We start from the raw sequence: 24,593 nt of genomic DNA, 5'->3' as shown, positions 1-24,593 counted from the left end.
TTGGTCACTCAGAGGGAGAGATAAAGGCAGAGGAGGCAAAAGAGCAATTATTCCAGCTGAAATATTACTGGCGTATTGAAGATAATTCTAAAATGAAATGAAATTGAAAACTTAAAAAAACACACAGAGAGAAATTACCTGAAAATTTTGACATGGTAGATACGATAACTTTTCCAGGTTTCATGCTTAAGACAAGGAATACATGTTTTGAAGGCTTTCTAAAAAGTTGGAGTTATTCCCCCGGACATTTTGACACCTCTGTGGAGTAACACCTCATAAATGGAGATGGCTTCAGGCTGCCTCCTTCGCGCTGCCTAGACTCTTTCCACCCTTCTTTGCTCTTTTAGACTTAGGCCTGCTTTTCCTGAACCTCCACATTGGGCTGAGCCTCCTATCTATTCTCTCCTCCCCTAAACCCACCATGTTTACTAGACTGGTGACTGACCATAGTTTGGTAGTATTAGCAGCTGATATGCCTGTCTCTTTGACTGTGGCCTTTCAGCTCCCTGATTTTGCCCCCATCTTTTTCTCCCCACCATAACAGGGTCTTGCACATCGTTGGCACTCAGTCCATATTTGCTGAGCTCAACTGAACTATAATGGCATAGATACCTTTCTGGGAAATCCTTCTAATTCCTCACAATATCCATGCTCCTCCTTTAACAGAGTAATCCATATCGAGGACTTAGAGCCCATTTGATTTGAAAGTTTTAAATTCTTATCTTAGAATACTTTGCCTGTCCACTGGAGCACAATTCTTAATTAAGTTTTAAGTAATCAGAATTATATCTGACACCAAATTTTCTCACATTTTAGTGTGTTTGATCAAATTTTTAAAAGCTACATGATCCCAAGGATTTATGCTTTAGTCAAAATAAAGAAATATGTTTACAGCTATCAACAGCATATGTGCCAGTACCAGTCTTTAAAATACTGACGTCTGTCTCATTTATATCCACAAGGGCTCTGCTTTCAATGCAACATGCAAGACCCTCTGCAGCTCCCTGAAGCTGTCCTGCATATTTAACTGTGGTTAGAGACTTATTATATCCAAAAAAATACAAGCCATGACAGCCAAAAAATACAAGCCATGACAGCCATCAAGGACAACCACTGAAACACAAAGTGGTCACTCACCTTTATTGAAGGTGACACCTTGTGGGGTTTTTTTATAGCTTTCATTATCCTCTTAGTCAAAATTTCCTTGCTAATTTTTAATCCTGATTACTACGAACAATGATGTATGAATAGCACAGAGGTAACTTCTGGTTTAAAAGTGCACCTATCCATTCTTCAATTACTGGCGGGGGGGGGGGGGGGGGGGCTTGTCAACACCACTGGAATGTACTTCCTAGGTGATTAGGTCAACAGGGACATCTTGAAGGAATAAGAACATCTGGCACCCTTTGTGCACACCAAGAATGGTATTTTTGGGGTGAGTGGGCTGCCCTGGGCAAGAGAAAGCTTTTGTACAGTTGATCTGATCAGATGCTGACCACTGTTTATTTGAACATTCCTCACTGCAAATGAAGTGCCAACTATGGCTGCCTACAACAGGACAAGTCTTTGAAGTGCTGGGTGCATTTCTTTGGTGTCCTCCTATTTACAAGAAGGCTAACAGACTTAACTGTGCCTCTTCTTAACACTGAATCAGAACCAAGTTCTGCGCTTGTCTGTGGAATGACACTGATCATCTGCTCAGGCTGCATGGTCTGTGTTGGGCAGGTCCCATAGGATGAACTGCTTTGTGAAATTCAAGATGAGACACAACAGCACACAGCACCCCTCCCCACCTTAACTCCGAACCATGCTATGGAAAACCCTGGGAGAGAGGGGCGCAGGAATACGCACACAACCCAGGCAAGCCTTAGGCAAAACCCAGGAGTAGACAAACTTGGTCTTGGACTTCCCTCCAGCCCAATATTTTGCATCATTTCCTTTTCCCCTGTCATAACCCCACCAGATCCGGTTGCCTATACAGCCCCCCTTCCCATCACAGTCCCCATACACTCATTACTCTACTACTATCCATGCCCCCTGCCCCCTCTTTTCTCTCTTTCCCTCCCTCCATCCACACAGGCAAAATCAACTCGCCCTCCTCCTCCAGACTACCCGCAGGTTTGGCATACTGCTGTTTCAGCATTTCTCGTACCACATTATGCTTCTGAGGTTTGCCAGTTTCTCTCCCTGGCTAGACTGTGATCTTATTTGACAGCAGAGGTTGTACCTTATTCATATTGTATCTCTAGGGCACTGCGCAATGTGCACACAGCAGGTGCCTAATGGCTGAACACACAGAGCTCACAGAGAAATAGGACACGTGAATTAAATAACTGCCAGTCCAAAAACCTCATGTGTTGGTGACAGATGGCTGTGCGGATCTAGGGCAGCTGAGAAGGCTTCACCAAAGAGGAGACATACTTTGGAACTTGGTGAATAAGTTCCAAGGAGACAGAGAGGCAAGGTGTTCAAGGAGACAGGGATGGTGACATCAGCTCCACTTCTATTTTGCACTTGACAATATCCCTTTCTCTCAAATGCTCTATGTCAAAGGGAGCCCAGAAGGCTCTCTGCCTTATGCTGGTATTTCCTTTCCTCTCTCCCTACACCCACCCATTAAAATACATTTACTTAACATCTTAAAAGGGAAATTCAGCCAGAATTCATTGGGTGATTGTGACTTTCTTAGATGGGGCTTTTTTTTAAGCATTCCTCACAACATCTAATTAAACATGGACCATAAAAGAAAAATCAATGGAAATAAAAACCAGAGGAAAATGAAATTATTGTCAGAAACATAAAATTGCATTGTTAAAAATCTTGGATTCCTAAAATGATCAAACATACTAGCTCTCTAGAAACTGACTTATAGAGATAATAGCCATCTATTTTTTTTATGTCCATTTAATGTTTAATGTAACATTGAATATTACAGTATTTTTCGTAGCTCCAAAATCTTGATTCCTAAAAATATTAACAAGTTTACTCATTTGTTTGATTTTAAAACTGTTTTAAAATTGTAATGCTGCCCTGGCCAGCGTGGCTCAGTAACTAGAGTGTCAGCCCCCACACCAAAGTGTCTTGTGTTCAATTCCCAGTCAAGGGCACATACCTGGGTTGCAGGTTCAATCCCCAGCCCTCTCTCACATTCATGTTCCTCTCTCTCTCTCTCCCTCTCTCCCTTTCACTCTCTCTAAAAGTCAATGGAAAAAATATCCTCATGTGAGGATTAACAAAAAATAAATAAAACTTATAATAGCAACACGAACAAAAAAAAAACTAACAAATTAGAAACAGTCTCATAGATAGAGAACAGACTGACAGCTGTCAGAGGGGAAGGGGGGATGCAGGGTTGAGCAAAAAGGGTGAAGGGATTAAGCAAAAAAAAACCTCACAGACAACAGCATGGTGATTACCAGAGGGAAAGGGGCGTTGGGGGAGGCAGAAGAGGGGAAAGGGGGAATAAATGATGATGGAAAAAGACCTGACTTGGGATGGTGAAGACATAATACAATATATAGATGATGTATTGTAGAATCGTACACCTGAAACCTATATAATTTTATTAACCAATGTCACCCCAATAAATTCAGTTAAAAAAACCCATGAAGTTAAAAAATGTTGTGCTGTTCTTTTTGTCTTTAGAATATATTCCACTAAAAAAATGTACACTCAGAGGACTATTTTTAAAAGCCTTTAAAATAAATATTTTCTCTGTGTGGTTATGTTGTTAATATCTTTACACAAATGTTAGGTTCTTCATCTGTTTCTGTTTGTTTTTAATTTTAAAATTTTTTTCTGCTCTGGTTTAACTTGATGTTTTAAATATGTGTTTCCATCTTTCAAAATTAAAAATAAAAGACATACTGAGAGAAGTCTCAGGTCCATCCTAACCCAACCCCTCAGCTCAAAGGGAATGTTTTTAAAATCTCCAGTTTTTAAGTCTATCACAGAACACTCTGATTTATAAATAAAATAAATTAACAGAGAGGCATTTGGAAGGGAGGATTCCTTTCTGAGCAAGGGTTGTTTTCCCTCTGCTTGCTCTTTGGGACAGCTGGAGCCTGTTATCTTGAGCGCCCTGTCACAAACCTACTGCCTCCAACACAACCTCTGCCTTTAGGAAAATATCCATCATCCTTTTTCAAGCTAGACCCATGAGCTTGCTGGAATACTTCAAAGGCAAAAAGAGGGGAAAAAAGGTGTGCCTGTGCTACCTGTTTTCTTGATTTAATCATTTTTAAATGTTACTTTGAGAAGTTGTTCTTTCAATCTTAGGGCCAGCTCTCCCCATATCACAAAGTGAACAGAAGCAAACTTGGAAAGGCAGGCGAGGGGAAGAGTTAAGAATTTGGGGTCAACAGTAAAGTTAGCAAGATCTATTTAAAATGTGCAGCGTATATTCAAAGAATCCAAATTTCCCCTGAAATAGAGAAATAGGTACAATGCAAAAATGTTCTAAGTTTACTCTCCAGTATTATGATTGTCAAAAACCCACTACCGTTTGGACATGTTATAAAGGTATTTCCCTGAAAGCTACATAAACTGTAACTTCCAAATCAAAGTAAGGTAGAAGGAATACTGACAAATTATATATTGGGAATAAAGCATTTCAAATGAAAGCAAAAGCTGGAAAATTTGGTTTTCTCTCTGGTTTCTCAGGTTGTTTCCCTTTAGTTCTGGTCTAGGACAAAGTAAGAGAGAGAGAGAGAGGGGGAGAGAGAGAGAGAGAGAGGGAGAGAGAGGGAGAGAGGGAGGGGGAGAGAGAGAGGGCGTGTGTATAGGACAAAGTGTGTGTGTGTGCATGCACGCACGTGCACACGTGTACCCATGTGCGCACCAATGGCCTTCCACAGCCCGGAGACTCCATCAGCTTTCTGAATCAGAGGTGACAATCACAGATTTAGTTATAAATCTCATGCCCACCCACAACCAACACAGGCTGCTTAAGTGGGCATGTTGGTTTGGGGCTGGGAGAGAATTGCCTGAGGGACACAGGGTCTTCCAATGCCTGCCACAGCTAAACCAGGGTACAGAAAAGTTATATACAGCAGGGACACATTGAGAGCTGGTATGTATGCCCCCTACTTGAGATCAAGCCACACCCTTAAAACCCACAGGAAAGATGCTAAAGCAGACAAGACGCCTGCCTGCGCACCCCACGAGATCCAACCCTCTGCTCCTCGTTGTCATTGCTTGAATTTCAGAAACCTACAGGAAACAATCTGGGTCTTGAAAAACAGTTTAGCATTCACTTTTAAAGAAAAAAAATCAGTCTGGTTTTTATTTCCCTACTTCTTAATCCCCTAAATAGTTTACTTTAGAATATACTTTAGCTAATTTTATTGTTCTCTCAACTCTTTAGTTAGCTCATATGAAGCTTATTGCAATAATCCCTATATTGTCTTATCTTCTTACTACTTTGCCCTCATTTCTCTCATTCCGGCATCATTTACATTTTAATGATAATATTTAGTGACTGTTTTGTATGTAGCGGGCACTGAATCAGGCCCTAGGGGCACTGCGGTAAGAAGATCTGAATGCTTTACATGAGATTCTTTTGGAAACGGAATTTTTAAACTTTTGGTTATCTTCCAATACATGAATATAGTCTCCCTCAGAAGGAAGATTCTTTCGTTATATTTGTAAGTCACACGAACACCATACAAAGTTTTTGTAAAGAGGTAAAAAGAGCAGCCAGGTATTGTTCTAAGTTACGTACACATATTAACCAATTTCATCCTCCCAGCAGCCCTCTGGGTCATTTAAGTACCTCCATTTTACAGATGAGTGCCCTGAGGCCCAGCAGACTTTAGTGATTTCTTTAAGTTAGTCAGTGGTGGAGTTGGCCTCCACCCAGGCAGTCTGGCTCCAAATTGCCTTTTTCTGACCCCAGTGGGGCCGAGGCCTCCTTAAGGTTTGCTTCTGACATAATGGAATTTAGAACAGCAGGAGGCAAGTAGAGGAGTTTGTTGGAAAAAGAATCCTGTTCCAGAGAGAACTGGCAGTAAATATTGCTGATTGGCTGCCTGATAAGAATGGAATGGGGTTTGGAGGATTTCAGATTCTCATGAAATAAACATGTGATTTTGACCTTCCAAAAGTGACAGAAACTATTCTAAGTATCTCATCTTTCTCTCTCCCCCCTTTCAGCCGTCACTTGGGACTGTACTCTTCTGGCAAAATCTTGCTCAAAGTTCGTCGTGGCTTCCCAAGGGCTGAGACACATACAAACTGAGAAACAGGGGCACATCTGTCTTTGGGAGTATCAAAAGGACATCTGAGTTATTTGCAAAAGCTAATATAGCATCTTGCACAAAACCCCCTCATCTTCTTTGTGGATGTAGGAACTGAAGTCCAGAAAGATTAAATAAGATTTGCCAAAAGCCACACAGCTGGACCCTAACATCTTCTATAGGCTCATAATCAAACTGGTCCTAATGATGAGTAAGCCCCCGTCTTGGACGTCATGGTCATTACACACATTACTAATAGTGGCCCCCAGACCACAGCCTCAGCATCACCTGGGAGTGGTGAGAAATGCAGACACTCAGGCCCCACCCTGACCTGCTGAATCAGAATCTGCATTTTAACAAGACAGTCAGGTAATCATGAATTTTGAAGTTGGAGAAGCACTGAAATGATCACTAATTCCATTTTCTAGATATTTTAGCTGTAGGGATGGGAGTTGCTGTTGACTCTACATTAATTATAAGTACATCAATCTCTTGAAAGGTATATTCTCAGCTCTACCTGGTAACTTAACATAATATTATCTTCAGTGTGTTTTGTGGAACATCTAGACTTTTAAAGATCCAGTCATTCCTCTGTGAGCTACAGATGTAGAAAACTGTTTTTATGAGACCCAGAAAAAAATGGTCAGTAGTCCTCCCATCTTTACACTGACTCATGCTGGTGTCTTTTCTTCAGAGCAGGTCAATTACCTGTCCCAAATCCCAGCAAGTCCCTAGACAGTAAACATAAATCTCAGCCCACCTCCTACCCAAGTTAACACAAATAATCAAAATAATAATAGTAACAGCTACTACTTATGTGGTGTTTGCAATGTGTCTAATGCTGTTTTAATAGCTTAATGTATAAAAAACTCACTTAATCCTCTCAGCAATCCTATTTGATGGGTGAGAACACTGAAGCACAGAGGTTACGAGGCTTGCCCAAGGCCACACATGGTGGGGATTATAATCCAGGTCATCTGTCTCCAGACTCCATGCTGGTACCCACAACAACACACTGCTTCTCAAAATTATTCAAATTAATCCTAAACAGGGTTGCACGAGTTCCTTATTAAAAGGCTCTCATAATGAAAACTGATCATTAATTTAGGGGAATGTAATTCACTTTAAAGATTTTACTCAACAAAAATAAACAACTTAGAGGCCAGCAGCTACTAAGACATTACATTACAAAGTTAAGACATTACCTCCAGTCTCTAATTCTTGGTTGTAACTGCAAGACTGTGCAGTCTGCTGCTTGGAAATGCTTTAAAATGTCATTGTGCCTGTAACTGGAATTGGCTCTGACATTAAAATTGCATTGTGTCTTCTATAAATGAGAAGCAGTGTGAGCTCTGAGGATTCGTGATATTGCTGGCTTTGCTTACCTATTAAATCAGTGATCTCATTTCTCTTTTCAGCTGCAGACAGCTCAACTCTTTTTGTCAAGGAATGTTAAGGACAATTCCATAAAGCCTTGTGCTCTGGTTGAAGTGGATAGGGATCTCTCTCTCAACACGTCTCTAGAAAGTTAAAGTCCTGGAAACACAGAGTGCAAAGCCCCCCCTGGAAACAGAGCAAGCAGCTTCTGGGGTGCATGAATTCAGCTCTCCTTAGACCTCCCTAACCAACTTCACACACAGCAATGTCCTTTGCCTTATGCCAAGAAGACCCCACCGTATCTGAATTGTCCTCTGTGCTGCTGAAGGGAAGGAAACTCCGGCCATACAGCTGGAAAGGGCACTGCCCAATGCTCGGCGAAACAGAAATGGGTCACAGAAACAAGATGAAGTCATGTTTCCAACTGCGAAGTACGCACAGAGAGCAGGCAGATTATGTGCTGAAGAGGGAGCACATTTGGATTACTTCTTTTTGCACCAGAAACACAAAGCAGAATAATGCACATGCCTAGGCCTGGTACAGGTAAAGAATTGTGGTTATAGTGTAGAAAATATAAAATCCGTTAAGTTCCGCCTGGCCGGGTGTGGCTCAGCGGTTGAGCGTCGACCTGGGATCCAGGAGATTGGGGTTCGATTCCCGGTCAGGGCACATGCCCTGGTTGCGGGCTCGATCAATGACTCTCTCATCATTGATGTTTCTATCTCTCTCTCTCCCTCTCCTTTCCTCTCTCTGAAATCAATAAAGATATATTATAAAAAAAATCCATTAAGTTCCAACCAATAATCATGAGAAAACTGTTACCATGAAATGCACCCCACTGAGTGGCTGGCTAGTAGCCACTGCCAAGCCATTGTCCCTGTGGGTGTGTCTAAACACAATTTAAATTTATATAAATTAGTATGCAAAATAGTTTGAAGTGCTGGCAGCTCACAGGGAGAATGGCAAAGTGGTTCCTAATTTCTTTCTTTTTTTTAAAAGAGGTTTTCATTCTTTTTTTTTTTTTTTTTTTAATAGATCTTTATTGATTTCAGAGAGGAAAGAAGAGGGAGAGAGAGATAGAAACATCAATGATGAGAGAGTCATTGATCGGCTGCCTCCTGCAGGCCCCTGACTGGGGATTGAGCCCGCAACCCGGGCACATGGCCTGGCCAGGAATCAAACCTCGATCTCCTGGATCCTAGATCGATGCTCAACCGCTGAGCCACGCTCAGCCAGGCGGTTCCTAATTTCCTGATGCTCTCAACTCCTGTTGGCATGTGTGGAACTGGGTGTCAGGGCCCCTCCCAGGTCCCCTTGGATGCCTTTTAACTGTTTCTGTGCCCTCCACCCCAAACTCAATGGCTTGGGATAACTAATGACTTGGGATAAGGGAGCATGAGGGCCCAGCTGCCTAGCCCTGGGGTGGGGTGGGACAACTCAGAGGTGGACTGATCCTTGAGTCCCCATCCTCTTTGGGACTTTATCTGAGATGATACATTTGCTTGGGTCCCTTCTCTGTCCCAGTTCCTTTATCTGTCCCCGAGGGACACTTCCTTTAAAATCAGTTGCACATGAATTCTCATCTTGGGTCTGCTTCTGGGAACCCTACCTAAGAGACCACGCTACGACAGCTAACTCCCTAGCTGGCCGTTACTTCAAAACTTGGCCTCCCAGCAGCAGTTCTGGTGCACAATTAACATAGTACGTACCATACCCTTTTCCTACCACAAATCTGTCCACAATCTTTAGCCTCAATTGATCGTACTGGATTAAAATGGTGGGACCCTAAGCTGAAATATTATAGTCTTATTGAGAAGAATGTACAGGGTATGACAGGTATGGGATAAATAAATGTTCAAATTAATTTAAAAAACATTTCTATGATGCAGTAGTGTGTTTTTCTTACTAAGTTTGGCATAAATAATTTAAATAAACCTTCAGGGAGAGGAGTTGGTTTTGGTTTGTTTCTTAAAGTTCGTGATCTTGCAGTTCCAAGGAGCTATACAATTGCATGAGAAGCAAATGGAAAGAAGATAAATCTGCACAAATTAAAATTTACCTGGAAAATTTCTTTTTGACCAAATTTTTAATATGAACTTGCTTTCTTATGATTTTTCTAACTCTCTGGGTTTGCATGTGGCAAAACATTCTGAGTCTCCTTAGGTTTCACTGATTCTGTCACCTCTGAAGCAAGTCCATCCCACGGTACATGAACTGTGACAAACCCAGTGAGAACTGACGACCCAGATGGGGCCAGCCTCATGTCACTGAGTACCTCAGCTTTCCGACACACATAGTATCATGGCTCACCTTCACTCCCAGGGATTCTCCAGAGATGACAGCAACAGTCACACCATCCTTACTGGGTTTAGGAATTTCTTTACTTTTCAGTTCCTGGTACTGAGGCTCCACCATCTTCTCTGAGCTCCTCAAATTAACCCACAGTTGTAGGCCATGGGCTGGCTCCTCTGAGCATGGCATCTCGGCGTGCAGAATGCCCCGGCCTGCAGTCATCCACTGCAAATAGCAGACCAACAAGAGGGAAATGTAACTCAGACTCAAACAAGTCTACAGGTGGGACCATTATGTCATGGTAACTGAGTGATGTACCTTACCAGGCATCATAAGGAATAAGAAAACAACAATGACAACTTCTGGAACCCTTTCTAGTTTTCCCAATGCATCCCATGCTTCCCATTTGAAATCAAAGCATCAGATCTGAAATTCACACAAATAGAAAGAGCCTCTCTTTGGTAGCCCTGAGTCTTCAACTGAGCACTGAGATGAGAAGATACAGGCAGACAATATATTGGGGAGTGCTCTTGGGAGCATCTTAAAAAGTAAAAGAAAAAGCCTGATTGGGTAGGGGGAAAAGCTAGCCAGCAATGCAATTACAACGAAGGCCTTAACCAATCTAATAGGGACGTCTGGAGTTGAGTAAACCTTCAGAATTGTCCCAAATTAAGGTGAGGTAGGCAAGCTTTTTTATCCCCACTTCAGCAAACCAGTGCGCCACCCCCAGTAGGGAGCACAGAGCCTTGGAAGAGGCAGTTCCTGCTGCAGAGGGCAGTGCCCAGGGCGGGATGCAGCTGTGAGCCATCAGCAGCCAATGTCTGCAGCAGCTGGAGAATGGGTAAGTGTGAGGGCCTAAAGGTACATGTGCAGGCTCCACATGGATGGGTGATCTGAGTCTCTGTTTGCTCAATTCTAGTAATGGAGTCCTCGCTACCTAGAGAAAACAGTCATTGTTTCCACTGTTGTAGAGATTCTTCAAATATTTGTTTATTTCTTTATTAAGAGCATATTAGGGATGAAGAGATGGAACATGGTAGATTCCCTGCCTGTCTTAGCTTGGGTTCTCCCACAGAAGATCCTAAGACAAGGACTTCTGTGCAGGTAGTTTATTTGGAAAGTGATGCAGAAAGCACAAGTAGGGAAGAGTAGGGAAGAGTGAGCTAGGCAAGGGAGAAAGTGAAAATGGGGTTAGTGAGCAGGTTACACCTGTGGGCACCTGGAGCTCAATCACACTGCGATCCACAAAGACATACCTTAGAATCATCACATGGAGGGCAGAAGAATGGCCACTTCCCTGTTGAGCTCACAGCCAGTCATCACATAGACCTTCCAGGCCATCTCTACTTTATGTTCTGCTCCAGTGAAAGGTTACTGTTAACTTTTGGCCACAACTCTATCCTTTTGCTTTTTTTTCCGCCTTCAAATTCCATGTTCATTAAAACACCATGAGTCAAATATTTGCAGTTATCAATCTGCCAAGTATGTAAATGATCCCAGAAAGTAGCTGATATAAAGTTCAGACTTACAAAATTTGCAAAGATTACCCAAGAATTTCCTGGAGATTTTAAATTCTAATACGTATCAGACAAGTCTAGGATGGTGGCAGGGTTTGGGTCATTGTCTTAAGCGACAACACCTACCCCTTCAAACGAGCTGGAAGATAAGTAGTAAGTTGTTTCAAACACAGCAGAAAAGTCTATAAAGATGAGGACCGAAGCTGGAATGCTGAATTTGGCAACTGGGACATCATGAGTGACCATTACCTGAACAGCTTCAGTAAATGTTTGGGGGCTGCTGAGAGGCCAACACTGATTGCAATGAGTGAAGGATGAAATGGAAGATAAAGGAAATTGAGACTGTTACTCCTCATTACTCTTTTGATAAATGTAAGAGAAAGACTAGGTGGTAGCTAAAAAGTGATGGAGGGGGTCAAGGAAAGTATGAAAGAGGAATGTAAGAGACCCATGCAAGTTTCCAGGCTGAGTGAAAAGATACAGAAAGGGAGAGGTCAAAGATATGATAGGGAGGAAAATGTGAATGTACTGGCAGTGGGCAGATCAAGCATGCACAGCCAACAACTATTAAACCATCAGATTCCTTGTCCTTGGCCATACCTGCAAGTCTCCTGGGTTCAACTGACCAACGTGTCCACAGAAGTCTTCATGGGCCATGCTGCCCCCTTCCAGGAGGTAAGATACCTTTGAAAAAACAAGCAGAAGAAAAAGTAGATGTTGGTTAGCTGTGAAGAGTTGTTTATTTTTCCCACAGAAAATGTGTTGAGGAAAATTTCAGGAGCAACTAAGACAGTAGGGTTAGCTGAGGGAATGAACCTCAGTGAAAGGGCTGTGCTAGCCCACACATCTTTGAAAGAATTTCACACAGGAGCCCCTTCCTTCCAGCAGAGGCAGACCTGGTCATGTCAGAGCTCACAGCCCAGTGAGAGGAGCCCCCACTTAACTCCTTAGCCCCATAGGCCATGGTCCAGCCATGGTGGGTCCTAGAGCTCAGGGTGAAAGAGAAGTAGCTCCTGTTGAAACAACTGGGGCCTGGTGACCAAGTGTGTGTGGTCACTCAGGTGTGTGGAATGGCAGACCTAAAAGGTGACTTGAGAACTCTAAAGGAAATGTATTTCTGACACCAGGCACACAAACTAAGTACTCAATAAATGTTTGTAAAATGTGTCAAATAAATTCATATGAATTAAAGTCAACTTTCCAGAGGCAGGTCCATACTAAATCTAAAAGTGAAAAGAAATTCTGGGCTGTTCAATAGAGCAGCCACTAACCATGTGCAGCTGCCATTTTTGATATTTCCTTCCCCGTGGAGGGTATTCCATTAACATCAATACTCCTAGGCTCTTGCTGTCCTTCACCACCCCTGGGAAGGAAACAACTTAATCTGATTGGAGGACATGAAAGCAGAAACCACCTGCATAGCTGAAGCCCTGCCCCTTTCCTTCCCTTTGGGGAACCAGCCTCCCTACAGAAAGCAAGTGTCCTCTTTAGCTCTCTGCCTCTGTGAGCTCCCTGGTGGTGGCCTGCAGGATTCCAGCACAGCCAGTGATATCTGAATAATGTCTGCCTAAGTTTCATGTGCAGTATTCAGAAGCAGTTGCCTGCAGATATAAGCCACGTTCTCCAATCTCAGCTTCACCAGAAATAAAGGAATATTTTGGTCTGCCATCTTTCTTACTCTTTTATCTACTCAACTTGTTCAGAATCCAGGCTGGGAAAACAGGCAGTTTATTCTGCCTCCTCATAATTCAAACCAAGGACAATGAAAGACCTGATACTGTAATACTGTTGAAATCTTATACTGTACCTTTATAATAAACCCACCTCTTCTTCAGCTAACTATTGGGTGCCAGCTTCTGAAACCAAATGTTTATAGAGAACTTACTCCAGTGCAAATCAGGGCTAGCTGACAGGAGGATTCTCCATGTGTCATCTTACAGAGCAATGTCACTGAAGTATACAGTGTACGGAATGTCCTCTGCAGCAAGTGACAAGTGACAGGCAGATGGCTACAGAAACTGGAGTTTCTAGGTTGTGGTGGTTAATTTTATGTGCCAACTTGACTGGGCTAAGGGATGCCTAGATAGCTGGCAAAATCTTATTTCTGGGTGCGCCTGGGTGAAGGTATTTCTGGAAGAGATGAGCATTTGAATCCATAGATTAAAGAGGACAGCCCTCACCAATGCAGGTGGGCATCATCCAATCCACTATGGGGCCAAACAGAACAAAAAGGTGAAGGAAAAATCAATTCTTGCTCTCTTTTCTTCAAATAGGACGTCTATCTTCTCCTGCCCTCAGATCAGAGCTCCTGGTTCTCTTATTTCAGACTCTGGGACTTACACCAGGAACAAATTCCCACCCCTGCTTTCAGGCCCAGGACCTCAAACTGAATTATATCACCAGCTTTCCTGGTTCTCCAGCTTGTAGATGCCAGATCATGAGACCTCCACCTCCATAACCACGTGAACCAATTCCCATAATAAATTCCTCTTTATACCTATCTCTATATATCCTACTGGTTCTGGTTTCTGGAGAACCCTGACCAGATTTTAAGTCTAAAACCTCCATCTGGGAACTTGGTATAGTAATGGCAACAGTGCAACATTGGCTTGGAAATAAAAGAGACCCATTTGTACAGAAAATTAATAAACACTGCCTTTATAATTATTCAAAGTGTATGCATACTTTTTTTGGATTGCCCTGTATGGTGACAGTCATTTCAAATCAATGGGCCAAGGATCCATTTTCCAATAAATAGTATTGGAAAAATTGGCTGACCATATGAAAAAAGAGAGTAACTCCCATTATACACAGAAATATGTGCCAAATGGAAAAGGGATTTAAATGTAAAAAATACACTTCTAAGATTTAAATCTAAGGAGAGAATATAGAATGTCTATACAAATCTATCTTTGCAATGTTTATTATCATAGCAAAAAGACAGGATAATCTGGATGATGGATTAATAGAATACATTTAGCTAAATTATGGTATAGCTATACAAGGGAATATTATGCAACTGTTAAAAGTAATATAAATCTCTATTTACTGAAACAGAAAAATGACATTATTTAATTTAAAAAAAGCAGGTTACAGAACAATAATTTTATTTAAAGAGATCATATACAATGATCCATCTAAATGGGTTCATTTAAATAACATTGGATCCAGTTACGTCAGGGTATGCATGGAGGTACTGTTAGTGAACTAAAGGAGTTCATTGGCCTGTGAACATTAAGGCCTAATCAAACTCCACCAGGAGTTTGCAGCAAAGAAACTAAAGGTTTATTTAAGGAAATGACACCAAACCTGAAGTCACAGGTTAACTGTTATCTAAGACCTGGCTCACTGATGGCTTCTAGGGGATGGGTTACATAGGGGAAAACTCATTAATCATGGTGGAGTTAGGGTCGTGGCCTCCGTTGATTGGTTGGTGCTGGGGTAGGGGTTAGTTGAACTTTGTATCTGGTCCTGATGTCAGTCATGGTATTGCTCTATATGGTTTCACAAGGGTGTGGTCAGTGGGGTCTTTCTGGTTTTCTGGACCTGGAGCTGAAACACAACTGAGACCTTGATGTTATTTCAGTTTGACCAAAACTCGTTCTCTGTGGTCAACAGACCTGAGCCTTGGTTCCTAAGATTATTTGATGCTGATCAGAACCTTTTATCCTGAGGGCTTAGTGATTAAGGGAGTGGGCATGCAACAGAGAAGGAGGCAGGTGAATCAGGGTGCTCCTAGGCTGGGCACAGCCAGTTTGAATCAAAAGGAAAGAAAGGGAAAAGGTCAGACTAAACAAATGAAGTTTCTGCGTGGTTATAGTGCCTAGATGGACACACAGCAAAATGTGAACTGTGATCATCTCCAGATGGTGGAATTGCATCTGCGTGTTGTGACCTTCTTTCCACTTTTCTGGTAGTTTGGGTGTTCTGGAATGAGTACTTTACTTTTTTACAACAAAAACAAGTCATTTATTGTGGGAAAATATAATGCTGCTGCTGCTAATAAATGAATGAAAGTAAGTGATGTGAGTTGTTCCTTGTTTTGGTGAACTGGGGCTGGGCAGGAAGGCAGTGAGACATAAGGGAAAACACTAAGAATCAGAAGAATAACTCCATGTTACATGTGAGGACAACAGAGCTAGCTCTGACTTTAATGTCACTAAGTGGAAAAGACCTGGAACTGCTATAGAGGACATTCAGGCCAAAATAGGAATTAAGCACTTAGGACTCCACACAAAGCTTAAAAATTCCAAATTACAAAGCAGCAGCCCAACTACCAGGAGAAGTGTCTAGAATTGCTTTCCTTTTCCTGTTAAGCATGCATTTTCAATTAAAATAACTGCATAATAAAGGCGATTGTCATTCTGTTTGGGCTGAAGCTCTCCTTTAGGTTCTCAAAGGAGTCTCTTTCAAATCATATTCTTTCCATCCCCAAAGATTTCTCAATTATCTAAGCCTAGGGGCTTTCAAGTTGTTAATCACCTCAAAATATGTCAGGCAAGTTTATAATGTAAATTGTGGTGAGCATGACTCATTTATTTTATTTTATTTTTTAAATACATCTTTATTGATTTCAGAGAGAGGAAGGAGAGGGAGAGAGCGATAGAAACATCAATGATGAGAGTCATTGATGGCTGCCTCCTGCACGTCCCCTGACTGGGGATCCAGCCGGCAACCCGGGCATGTGCCCTGACCCGGAATTGAACCCCGATCTCCTGGATCCCAGGTCAATGCTCAACCACTGAGCCATGCCTGGCCAGGCAAGCATGACTCATTTAAAGATGAATATTTATGGTGGACACCAAGAGGCTTGTTTTATTTTTTGTGGGGTTTTTTGTTTTGCAAATTTTATTTTAGAGAGCAATTCCAACACTATTTCTAAAAGATTGAGAAGCCAATTTATCCCCCTTCTCCTCTAGTTTTGAAATAGGAATGTCCTCTTTTCTCTGCTAATACAGAAATAAACATCACTTCTCCCATCCTAACACTTTAAAACCTGTATCAGAGAAATCTGGTAAATGAAGATCTGCTGAATCTGTAATGCCTACTTTTTACTACTTACAGCAAATGTACTTTCAGCCTTTGGGGGGAAATGAGAAACCAGAGAAATGACTCTTTATTATTATTATCTTTTATTTTTTATTTATTTTTTGCTTAGTGCTATAAATGCTACACTGAGACCTTAAAAGTCTAAATGAATGCCTGCAAATTTTTTTAAAAACTCAAGCAGTACTTTGCGAGTTGACACAATCCAGATGACTTTTTCAGTACATTACATAATCACAAACACCTGGACTGCCGTGGGTGGCTGATGGATTTGGGAGTGTTATGTTTAAACTCAAGAGTTGCATGTGTCTAATTAAGTAAGAAATGTGTAATCGGAAACAGGTGTTTTCTTAAAGGACTTGCCATGCTTCCTGGTTCTGCTCATCCTTTCCTCCTTCTAGTCCTAAACTGCTCATGGGTCTCTACTAAATATTTTAGTTTCCTTGTCAGTTCTTATTTCTTTTTGTATTTTGTGTGTTTGTATTTGGAAGGAGAAGGGTACAAAGCCACAACAATAATGAAAGAAAAGTGGCACTTGCAATGTGAAATTTAGGAAAGGTATACCTTGAAGAGCTATAAATTAATTTTGCAGAATTACAGCACAAGATATAATATAGTTTGTTGTTTCTTTCTGGCTGGTATTCAGAAGGAAGAGTGTGATGATGACCTCATTTGATATTATAGATACAAGGCTTATTCTTTAAAGCATAAAGTCTATGTTATAGATAAAACTATGTTTTCTTTTCATTTCTATTTGCCCTCAAATGGTGGGTTTTTTTCCTCTTGGTAGCTGAGTAGTAAAAAGAGAAAAAAATGAAAACATGAGTTGAGGTCATGGCTGATGAGAAAGGCCAGCAAGGAACATGTCGCATCATGGAAGCAGCTAACTGGTTTTCAAGAACAGAAACATAATGTTTGAATTTATGAAATTTAAGAGCCCAAGTTATTTTACCAAAAAAAGTTTTAATTACTTGAGTAATCACTGAGAAAGCTGAAAAATCACCCCACTAAAATGGCTCATCCAATCCCAACCCCATGTCACACCTTCACACGTGCCAAAAGGGGGTTTTAACAAAAAAGGAGAACATAACCAACATGGTTTAAGTATTCAGCCAATGGATGAATCTAAATATTTTAAAGCTCTAATGGTTCCAGCCTTGACATTTCCTGCCACAAGGCTGCTGAGGCGCCAATGCTTCAGGGACTCCTGCCACACTGCCCCCTGCTGGCGGGCCCTGCCTTGGGGAGCCACTCAGGCTTTGGGGCCCTAGTTGGAACCTCGGGTTTGCCATTTACCAGGTGTGAGATGTGGGGCGAAGTCCAACTTCTTGGATGCTCTTTCTTCATGTAACAACATGGACCGAGGAAATAAGCTCACCAAGTGCTGGGTAATGTGTGCAAAGCGCCTGGCACATAAAAAGTGTTCAGCAAGTTCTAGAATTAGAACATCTACCACACATCTAGGGGCAGAGATTTCATTTGTAGATCCTCCCTCAGGTCCTCATTCGTGCTTTCTGGTGTGTATTTAGCCCAAATCCTCACTTCATTCAGGCCTCTGTTCAAATGTTCCTGCCTAAGAGAGACTGCCCCCAACCACTCCATCAAATTGGTCATCCTATTCTGATTGGTTTCTTCTTCCTAGCCTTTTCATGAAGGGACACTCTATTACATAATTATTTGGTTATTCATTTACTGTCTGTCTTACCTCTTAGGTAAGAATGTTACCTCCCTGAAGGCTACAGCATATGGCTGGCACTGAAGATTTGTTGAATGAATGAACGAATGAATGAATGAATAACAGCATCTTGTGTTTGCATAGCATTTAAGCATTTACAAAACATCTGATCCTGGGGCTATATTATTATCTACATGTTATTAATGAAAACTTGTGGCTTAGTCTGATTATTACACCATTAATAGTAGCAGAGTAAGGACTTCAATTAACATGTTCTATCTCTAAGAATAAAACTATTTCACCCTCCCATGTTGCTGCCATCCCGGCAGTAATGTATGTGTTGTGAGCACAGAGCCTGCCTTCAAGGACAGATCTGATGGGAGTCTCAAGAGCAGCCAGGACTGCCAACTTTGAGGGCTATAGGCAAACTGGCCACCTCTAGCAAAGAAAGAGTCCTTGCGCTACGCAAATAGAAAACTTAGGCCCGACGATTCCTGGGTGAAGTAAAGAAGAGACTGATAGAGGCACAGGCAGCCACTGGCTGCTGAGATGAGGTGATCAATGGATCCTTTCTTGGTGTGGACATTGAAGAGTTCTGCCCAACAACATCAAACTACACAGAAAACAATGAACTGAAAGGCAATTTTACTTTTATATTTGTCTATCACTCCCATTCTCAAAGATCTCCCAAATCTACTAATTTTCCTTTCACTCCGAGTAAAACTTCTGACATACACATCAGGTTCTGATGACCATATTCCTAAATCTATTCAGGTGAACTGAATTGCAGACTCCCACAGAACCTTCCAGCTGCTTCTAAAACCCCAGGGTGAGAAATACCCTTTCTCTTCAAACGCCACTCAGGATTCAATCTTTTGGGGAATCTCTTCAGACAAATGCCCTATGGTCCTCATGTAATACCATCAGGCCAGCTTCTTAACTGATATCACCTACATCTTCTAAATCCGTAGTCAAGGTGTTCACGTTCATTGTTTTATTTCCCGTTATATTGAAGGACCCTCGAGAGAATGGTTTGCAAACTCCTATGATTAGCCACATTTCCCACATACAAAGTGTTGTGTCTGCACCCAAGGGGAAAGTGGATGCTTAGAAGTACTTTTGCTTGAGTGCCCTCTGCTGATCCTAAATGTGTGCTCACTGTTTTTCTACAATCAGACCCTGTGTCCTTGTGACAGGTTGCCATCTAGTCATAAAAGGATGAGCTGTGTTGCAGTGTAGAGGGAAGTTTTTCCACTCAGCAGTGCCTAGTTAAAAGCTGTCAAGGCAGACACTTTAGAATGAAGTGCCGGAAAATGCTCCCTTGCACCCGCTGTCCCAGGCAGGTTTGGGGCTCACAGGGCTCTTACAGAGAAAGAGAGGGGTTTAAGGGAGCCATGTCGAGTCCCCTCTTGTTTTAATATTTTGTTAAAATTCTACTATATTTAATTAAGCAGATATCTTTTAACTGGTACATTACTGTTATTCCCTGATTTAATTTATTGTAAGGATTTAATTTCTCAGACTTTTATTGAATGTATTCATTGTACTTGATGTTACTGGGTCACAGTTCTCAGAAATTTGGACTTCAAGAAGAAATAAAACATTTTATAATAAGTGGGTTTGCTGTAGGGATGCCAATTTTTTATCTTCCTCTTTTTAATATAAACTTTAAATTTTGGAATAATTTTTAATCTCTCTTTCTCTCCTTTTTTCTTTCATTTTTGCTTTCACAAGGAAAATGTCATCACAGACTCATAAGTAGAAAATTAGAAATCACCCAAAAAGAACACAATGATCATCCCTTCCCCACTTTCAGGGAGCTACCAGGGGAAACACTACTAAACTATCAAGGTAAATGAAGTGAATACTAAAGAGAAGTACCATTAGTCCCTGTGGAAACACAGAAGAAAGGTTAATTTTGATGATGAAGAATCTGGAGGAATGAGGGAGTGATTCATGAGGGAGGGAGCCCCCCAGCTGGTCCTTAAAAGACTGGAATATTGGGGGAAAGCTGGAGTGGGGTGGGGCAAAAAGGGATATAGAAGGAGGAAAAGAGTTTTTAGGTTGTAATAAAAGGTCATAAGAAATTAAAGCATGCTTTTATTAATTACCATGTTATTACCAGATTACAAATGGTCTCTTTATGGCTTCAAGAAGTTAAGTGATTGTCCTCAAATATCCAGGCAGTCAACCAACCTAACCCATTTCCTCATTATACTGGAAGTTCAGAGAAGTGAGAGCCTTACTTTGCACTGACAGGTAGGAAATTTTGTATCCCTCAACGATGAACCATGAAAGTACTGAGTCCCACTGTAAGTGAGTAACAGCAAGAGTATGAGGTGTTCAGTTTGGGGATATGTATCGCCTGTGGAATCTCATTTCCAATGCTACTGTGTCAATGTATTGAGATAATATGAGATGTACAGAAAGGCAACTTTGTCCCAGAAGGAGTGGGAACATGGAAGAGTGGTCAGGTGTGGGTCTGGGATCAGATGGGCCAGCCCAGGCCTGCCCTGTATGGGCTGTGTGAGCTTGACAAGTCAGCACTTCGTGGTGCCTCTGTTTCCTCATCTGTAAAATAGGGACTAACAATTCCTACTATTCAGGGTTGTTAGTGAGACTTAGAGGTAATATACAGAAAGCAGGTGAAGCTTCTTATAAAACTGGTAGCTAATGTTACTGCATGGCAAGTGTCCTTCGGGTTTAATCCTATAAGGTCAGGCATTTCATTTTAAGAGTATATTGCTGATGCCCGCCCAGGCGTGGCTCAGCGGTTGAGCACTGACCTAGGGTCCAGGAGATCGAGTTCGATTCCCAATCAGGGCACATATCTGGGTTGCGGGCTCGATCCCCAGTAGGGGCATGCAAGATGCAGCTGATCAATGACTCTCTTATCATTGCTGTTTCTACCTCTCTCTCACTCTCTCTTCCTCTCTCTGAAATCAATAAAGACATAAAAAAGAATTATTTTAAATTCGGTGACATCAAAGAATATTTAATGACTGGTTTATAGTCTTTATTGCATCACCCCTCCAATTTGTCTACTTAAGAACTCTAGGAAGGCAGTCCCTCGGACAGGAATAGTTTCTGTTTGTAATCTTTACTCAGGTGGGGCAAAATGGGGAAATTTGTTGGGAATTTATATGGACTGCTTTCAAGGAACATTTCCGTTAAACTGCTTTTCCTCACGCCTCCTATGCCCATTGACAGAGCAGGGCTTAATCTGCTGTGGGAGCTGCCTGCGCACTGCAGAATGTTCAGCAGCACTGCTGGCCTCTAGTCACTAGATGGCAGTAGCATCCCCCAGTTGGTATAACCAGAAATGTCTCCAGAAATTGCCGCATGTGGGCAAAATCACCTCCAGTTGAGAACCACTCACATAAGGCAATCTAAAAACTGAACTTTTAGACCAAAGATGGTTCTAATTTAACATGATTGTATTAACTTTGGAGTTTCAGGATATAAAATTTTGGCCATTCATTCATAAAGAATGAGTTCCCCTTTCAAGGCTTTCCTCAGTAATGGCCCAACCTATAGCCTTAGTCCCACCCACCCCACACACGTTGAATGTTTACGTCTGAATAAGCTACTCACCATTCAGTCTATCCCCATACTATGCCCCCACCTTTCCCCTGACTGTCCAGAGAGTCATATCCAACTTATTCCTTAATGTTTTACTAAATGGCCAAATTTTCCCTGAAACCCTCCCAGAGCTTTCTATTAGAAGTGCTAGCTTCCCCCTTAGAACGTGAAACTTCTTCAACTGGCCATCTCTTACTCCTTCTTAATCACTTTCTAACTTTCTTGCAAACTAGAAGTGCTCCACCTCCACATCTAAACTCACACGTGCGCACGCGCGCGCGCGCACACACACACACACACACACACACACACACACACACAGGATTTTAATTTCCATGCTTAAAAGAGGAGAAAGTTGTGCTTATAAATTGAAGCACTCTTTTAAGTTTCATGGGAACCTCTAATGGTCCACAAATACTTCTTAGAGGAAGCTGCCCCTAGGTCACCCTCCCGTTAAGCATCGCCATATGTTATTAGCTTATCTGGTTGACTGGAATAGAACACAAACTGGGTCAACTTTATGTGGAGGAAGCAGACCCAAGCTGAAGGCCTCAGCAAGAGTTCCTGGTGAGCACCAGGAGCTTCACAACCATGAGAACACTTTTTACCTTCAAATATGGCATAAGAAGAGGGCATTTTGAAAATATTAATATTTTAAATAATTAACCAATAGGCATAGCTCAAAACTCTGAAAATACAAAAAGAAAGAGTTAGAGTGAAAATTAACTCTTTCCCCGTCTCCCTCATCGCCCAGTAAGCAACCTTTCCCGGGAGGTGCATTATCAATTTCTTAGGTTTCCTTTTAGAGGTAATTTAGGCATACTAAGAATAAAGGCATAAGTGAAAATAACCCATGTCCATCAATAGATGACTGGATGAACAAAATGTGGTATGTCTATACAATGAATATTATTCAGCTATAAAAAAGAAATGAGGTACTGATACAAACTACAACATGGATGAACCTTGAAAACATTATGCTCAGTGAAAGAAGCCAGACATGAGAGATTACATATGGTATGATTCCTTTTATATGAAATGTTCAGAATAGGCAAATCGATAGAGACAGAAAATGTGGTTGCCAGAAGCTAGGGGAAGTAGAAATGGGGAGTGACTGCTAATGGCTATGGGCTCTCTTTTGGAGGAGATGAAAATGTTCTGGGATTCGGTGATACTTGCACAATTTTATGAATATACTAAAAAACAATAAATTTTTGAAAAGCTTTGTGAATATATATTTGTATCTGTCATAATGTGTTTGTTTTCTCTCTAAGCACCATCTTCTTTTGGCACTGAAACATGAATTTGGTAATTTTATTTTCTTTGCATCAATGTAGTCTGTGGAAATAATCACTCACTAAATTAGCTGGTCTTCACCACAATAAAATTGATAATAAACCATTTAAAAAGAATAAAGGTATAGTCTTTCTGTACCTTTATATTTGCTTCTTAAACAAATCCTATACTGCCAATCCTGTACCTTGCCTCTGTCACTTTCCCACTATCATACAGATTGGTTCTACATTACGACATACCAAGCTGTGCAAATTTCCCTAATGGCTGTGCAGTATACCCTTGTATGGACATATATATTAAACCACTAGTTCTCAACTGGGGCAATTTGGTGGCCCCCTGCCCTGCAACAGACATCTGGCAATGTGTAGAGACATTCATGGTTGTCACAACTGGAGGGAGGGGGTGCTTCTGGAGTCTAGTGGGTAGAGGCCAGTGATGCTGCTAAACATCCTACAGTGCACAGGACAGCCCCTTCACAATGAAGAATTATCCACTCAAAATGTCAAAAGCCAAGGTTGAGAAACCTTGCTTGAAAGAGTCCATGAGTAATGAAAATTTAAGTTATTTATAATATTTCTTTTATAAAAAACCCTGCATAGTATTCCATCTTCCAGACTGATAATCATTTCCTTACATATAGTTTCCAGATATACAGTCATTCCCCTATTATTTTGGATACTTATTTTATTCCTTCTTTTCAAGTTTGTAAAATTGCACTGCATAAATATTTGTATAATAAGCCTTTCTTCTTACATTGACATTTTTTCCAGGAAATTATTAGATTACTGGAAGTAGGATTCCTGGGTTAAAGGGGAGTCACTTTCCCCTGGGATTATATGGTGATCTTATCGCCATTGTGAATGTGATGTTCCCATTACATCTGGTCAGTGCTTTTATTCAGGAAAGTAGGTTATTTTTACATATTTTATATCCAGGTTTTAATGGATATTCTTAGCATGGTGGTGCCAAGGGATGTCTTGGAGGTGAGGGTGGCTTTAGCTTCCTTCCTATAATCTGTTGGCTTCACCCTTCAATCATGTCAAATAAACATATAAGCTAAAGTCCATGTGCTGACACTGCAACTGTCACTTCAGGACAAGTTCTATGCCCTCCAGTCACATCGCCACCCAAAGTTGGATGCCACCACTGTGGGGTTTGCTTTTAGTAGCATATTACCTACAAATACATATTTTTCCCTCCTCATTTCCAAAGTTATAACTATTATTAATAGCTTCGAAGCTCCCAGAGCCATTTTAAACTGCAATGGTGCTGGTAGATACTTTATTTTTTTCTCAAATTAACAGGATTATGTCTAATATCTCAGTGTTGGATGTGACATAGGATGTTCATTGAACCATACAGTATAATGTTGAGAAAGTATCCTTTACTCTTAGTTTTTCTAGAGTATTTTTCCTGCCCCCCCAAATGGATTTTAATGTAATCAAAGTTTCCCCCTCCCAGCCTTGATTCAGTAATACTGTATTAGGTTTTGAAAATACACAGCAAGCTAGAAAAAGTAGGCTGTGTGGGAGACAGGAGGTTTGAATGCAGTGTGAGTTTTCGTGTGAATCA

The 24,593-nt window shown here is 41.3% G+C and overlaps 1 protein-coding gene across 1 annotated transcript in view; it reads right to left on the bottom strand.

The window, feature by feature from the left end:
• Window positions 1–24,593, bottom strand: part of PIR (pirin) — an 83,747-nt gene that overhangs the window by 42,413 nt on the left and 16,741 nt on the right. Inside the window, exons 4-5 of the mRNA XM_016202966.2 lie at window positions 12,023–12,106; window positions 9,924–10,130 (exon numbers count right to left, since the gene is read on the bottom strand). Coding sequence (XP_016058452.2) covers window positions 9,924–10,130; window positions 12,023–12,106 — 291 coding nt within the window. The remainder of the gene's footprint in view (window positions 1–9,923; window positions 10,131–12,022; window positions 12,107–24,593) is intronic.

The sequence above is a fragment of the Miniopterus natalensis genome, chromosome X (assembly GCF_054644295.1).
Source record: "Miniopterus natalensis isolate mMinNat1 chromosome X, mMinNat1.hap1, whole genome shotgun sequence".
Lineage (NCBI taxonomy): Eukaryota > Metazoa > Chordata > Mammalia > Chiroptera > Miniopteridae > Miniopterus > Miniopterus natalensis.
The sequence above is the reverse complement of the archived record's forward strand: the minus strand, read 5'-3'. Positions and strand labels throughout refer to the sequence as shown.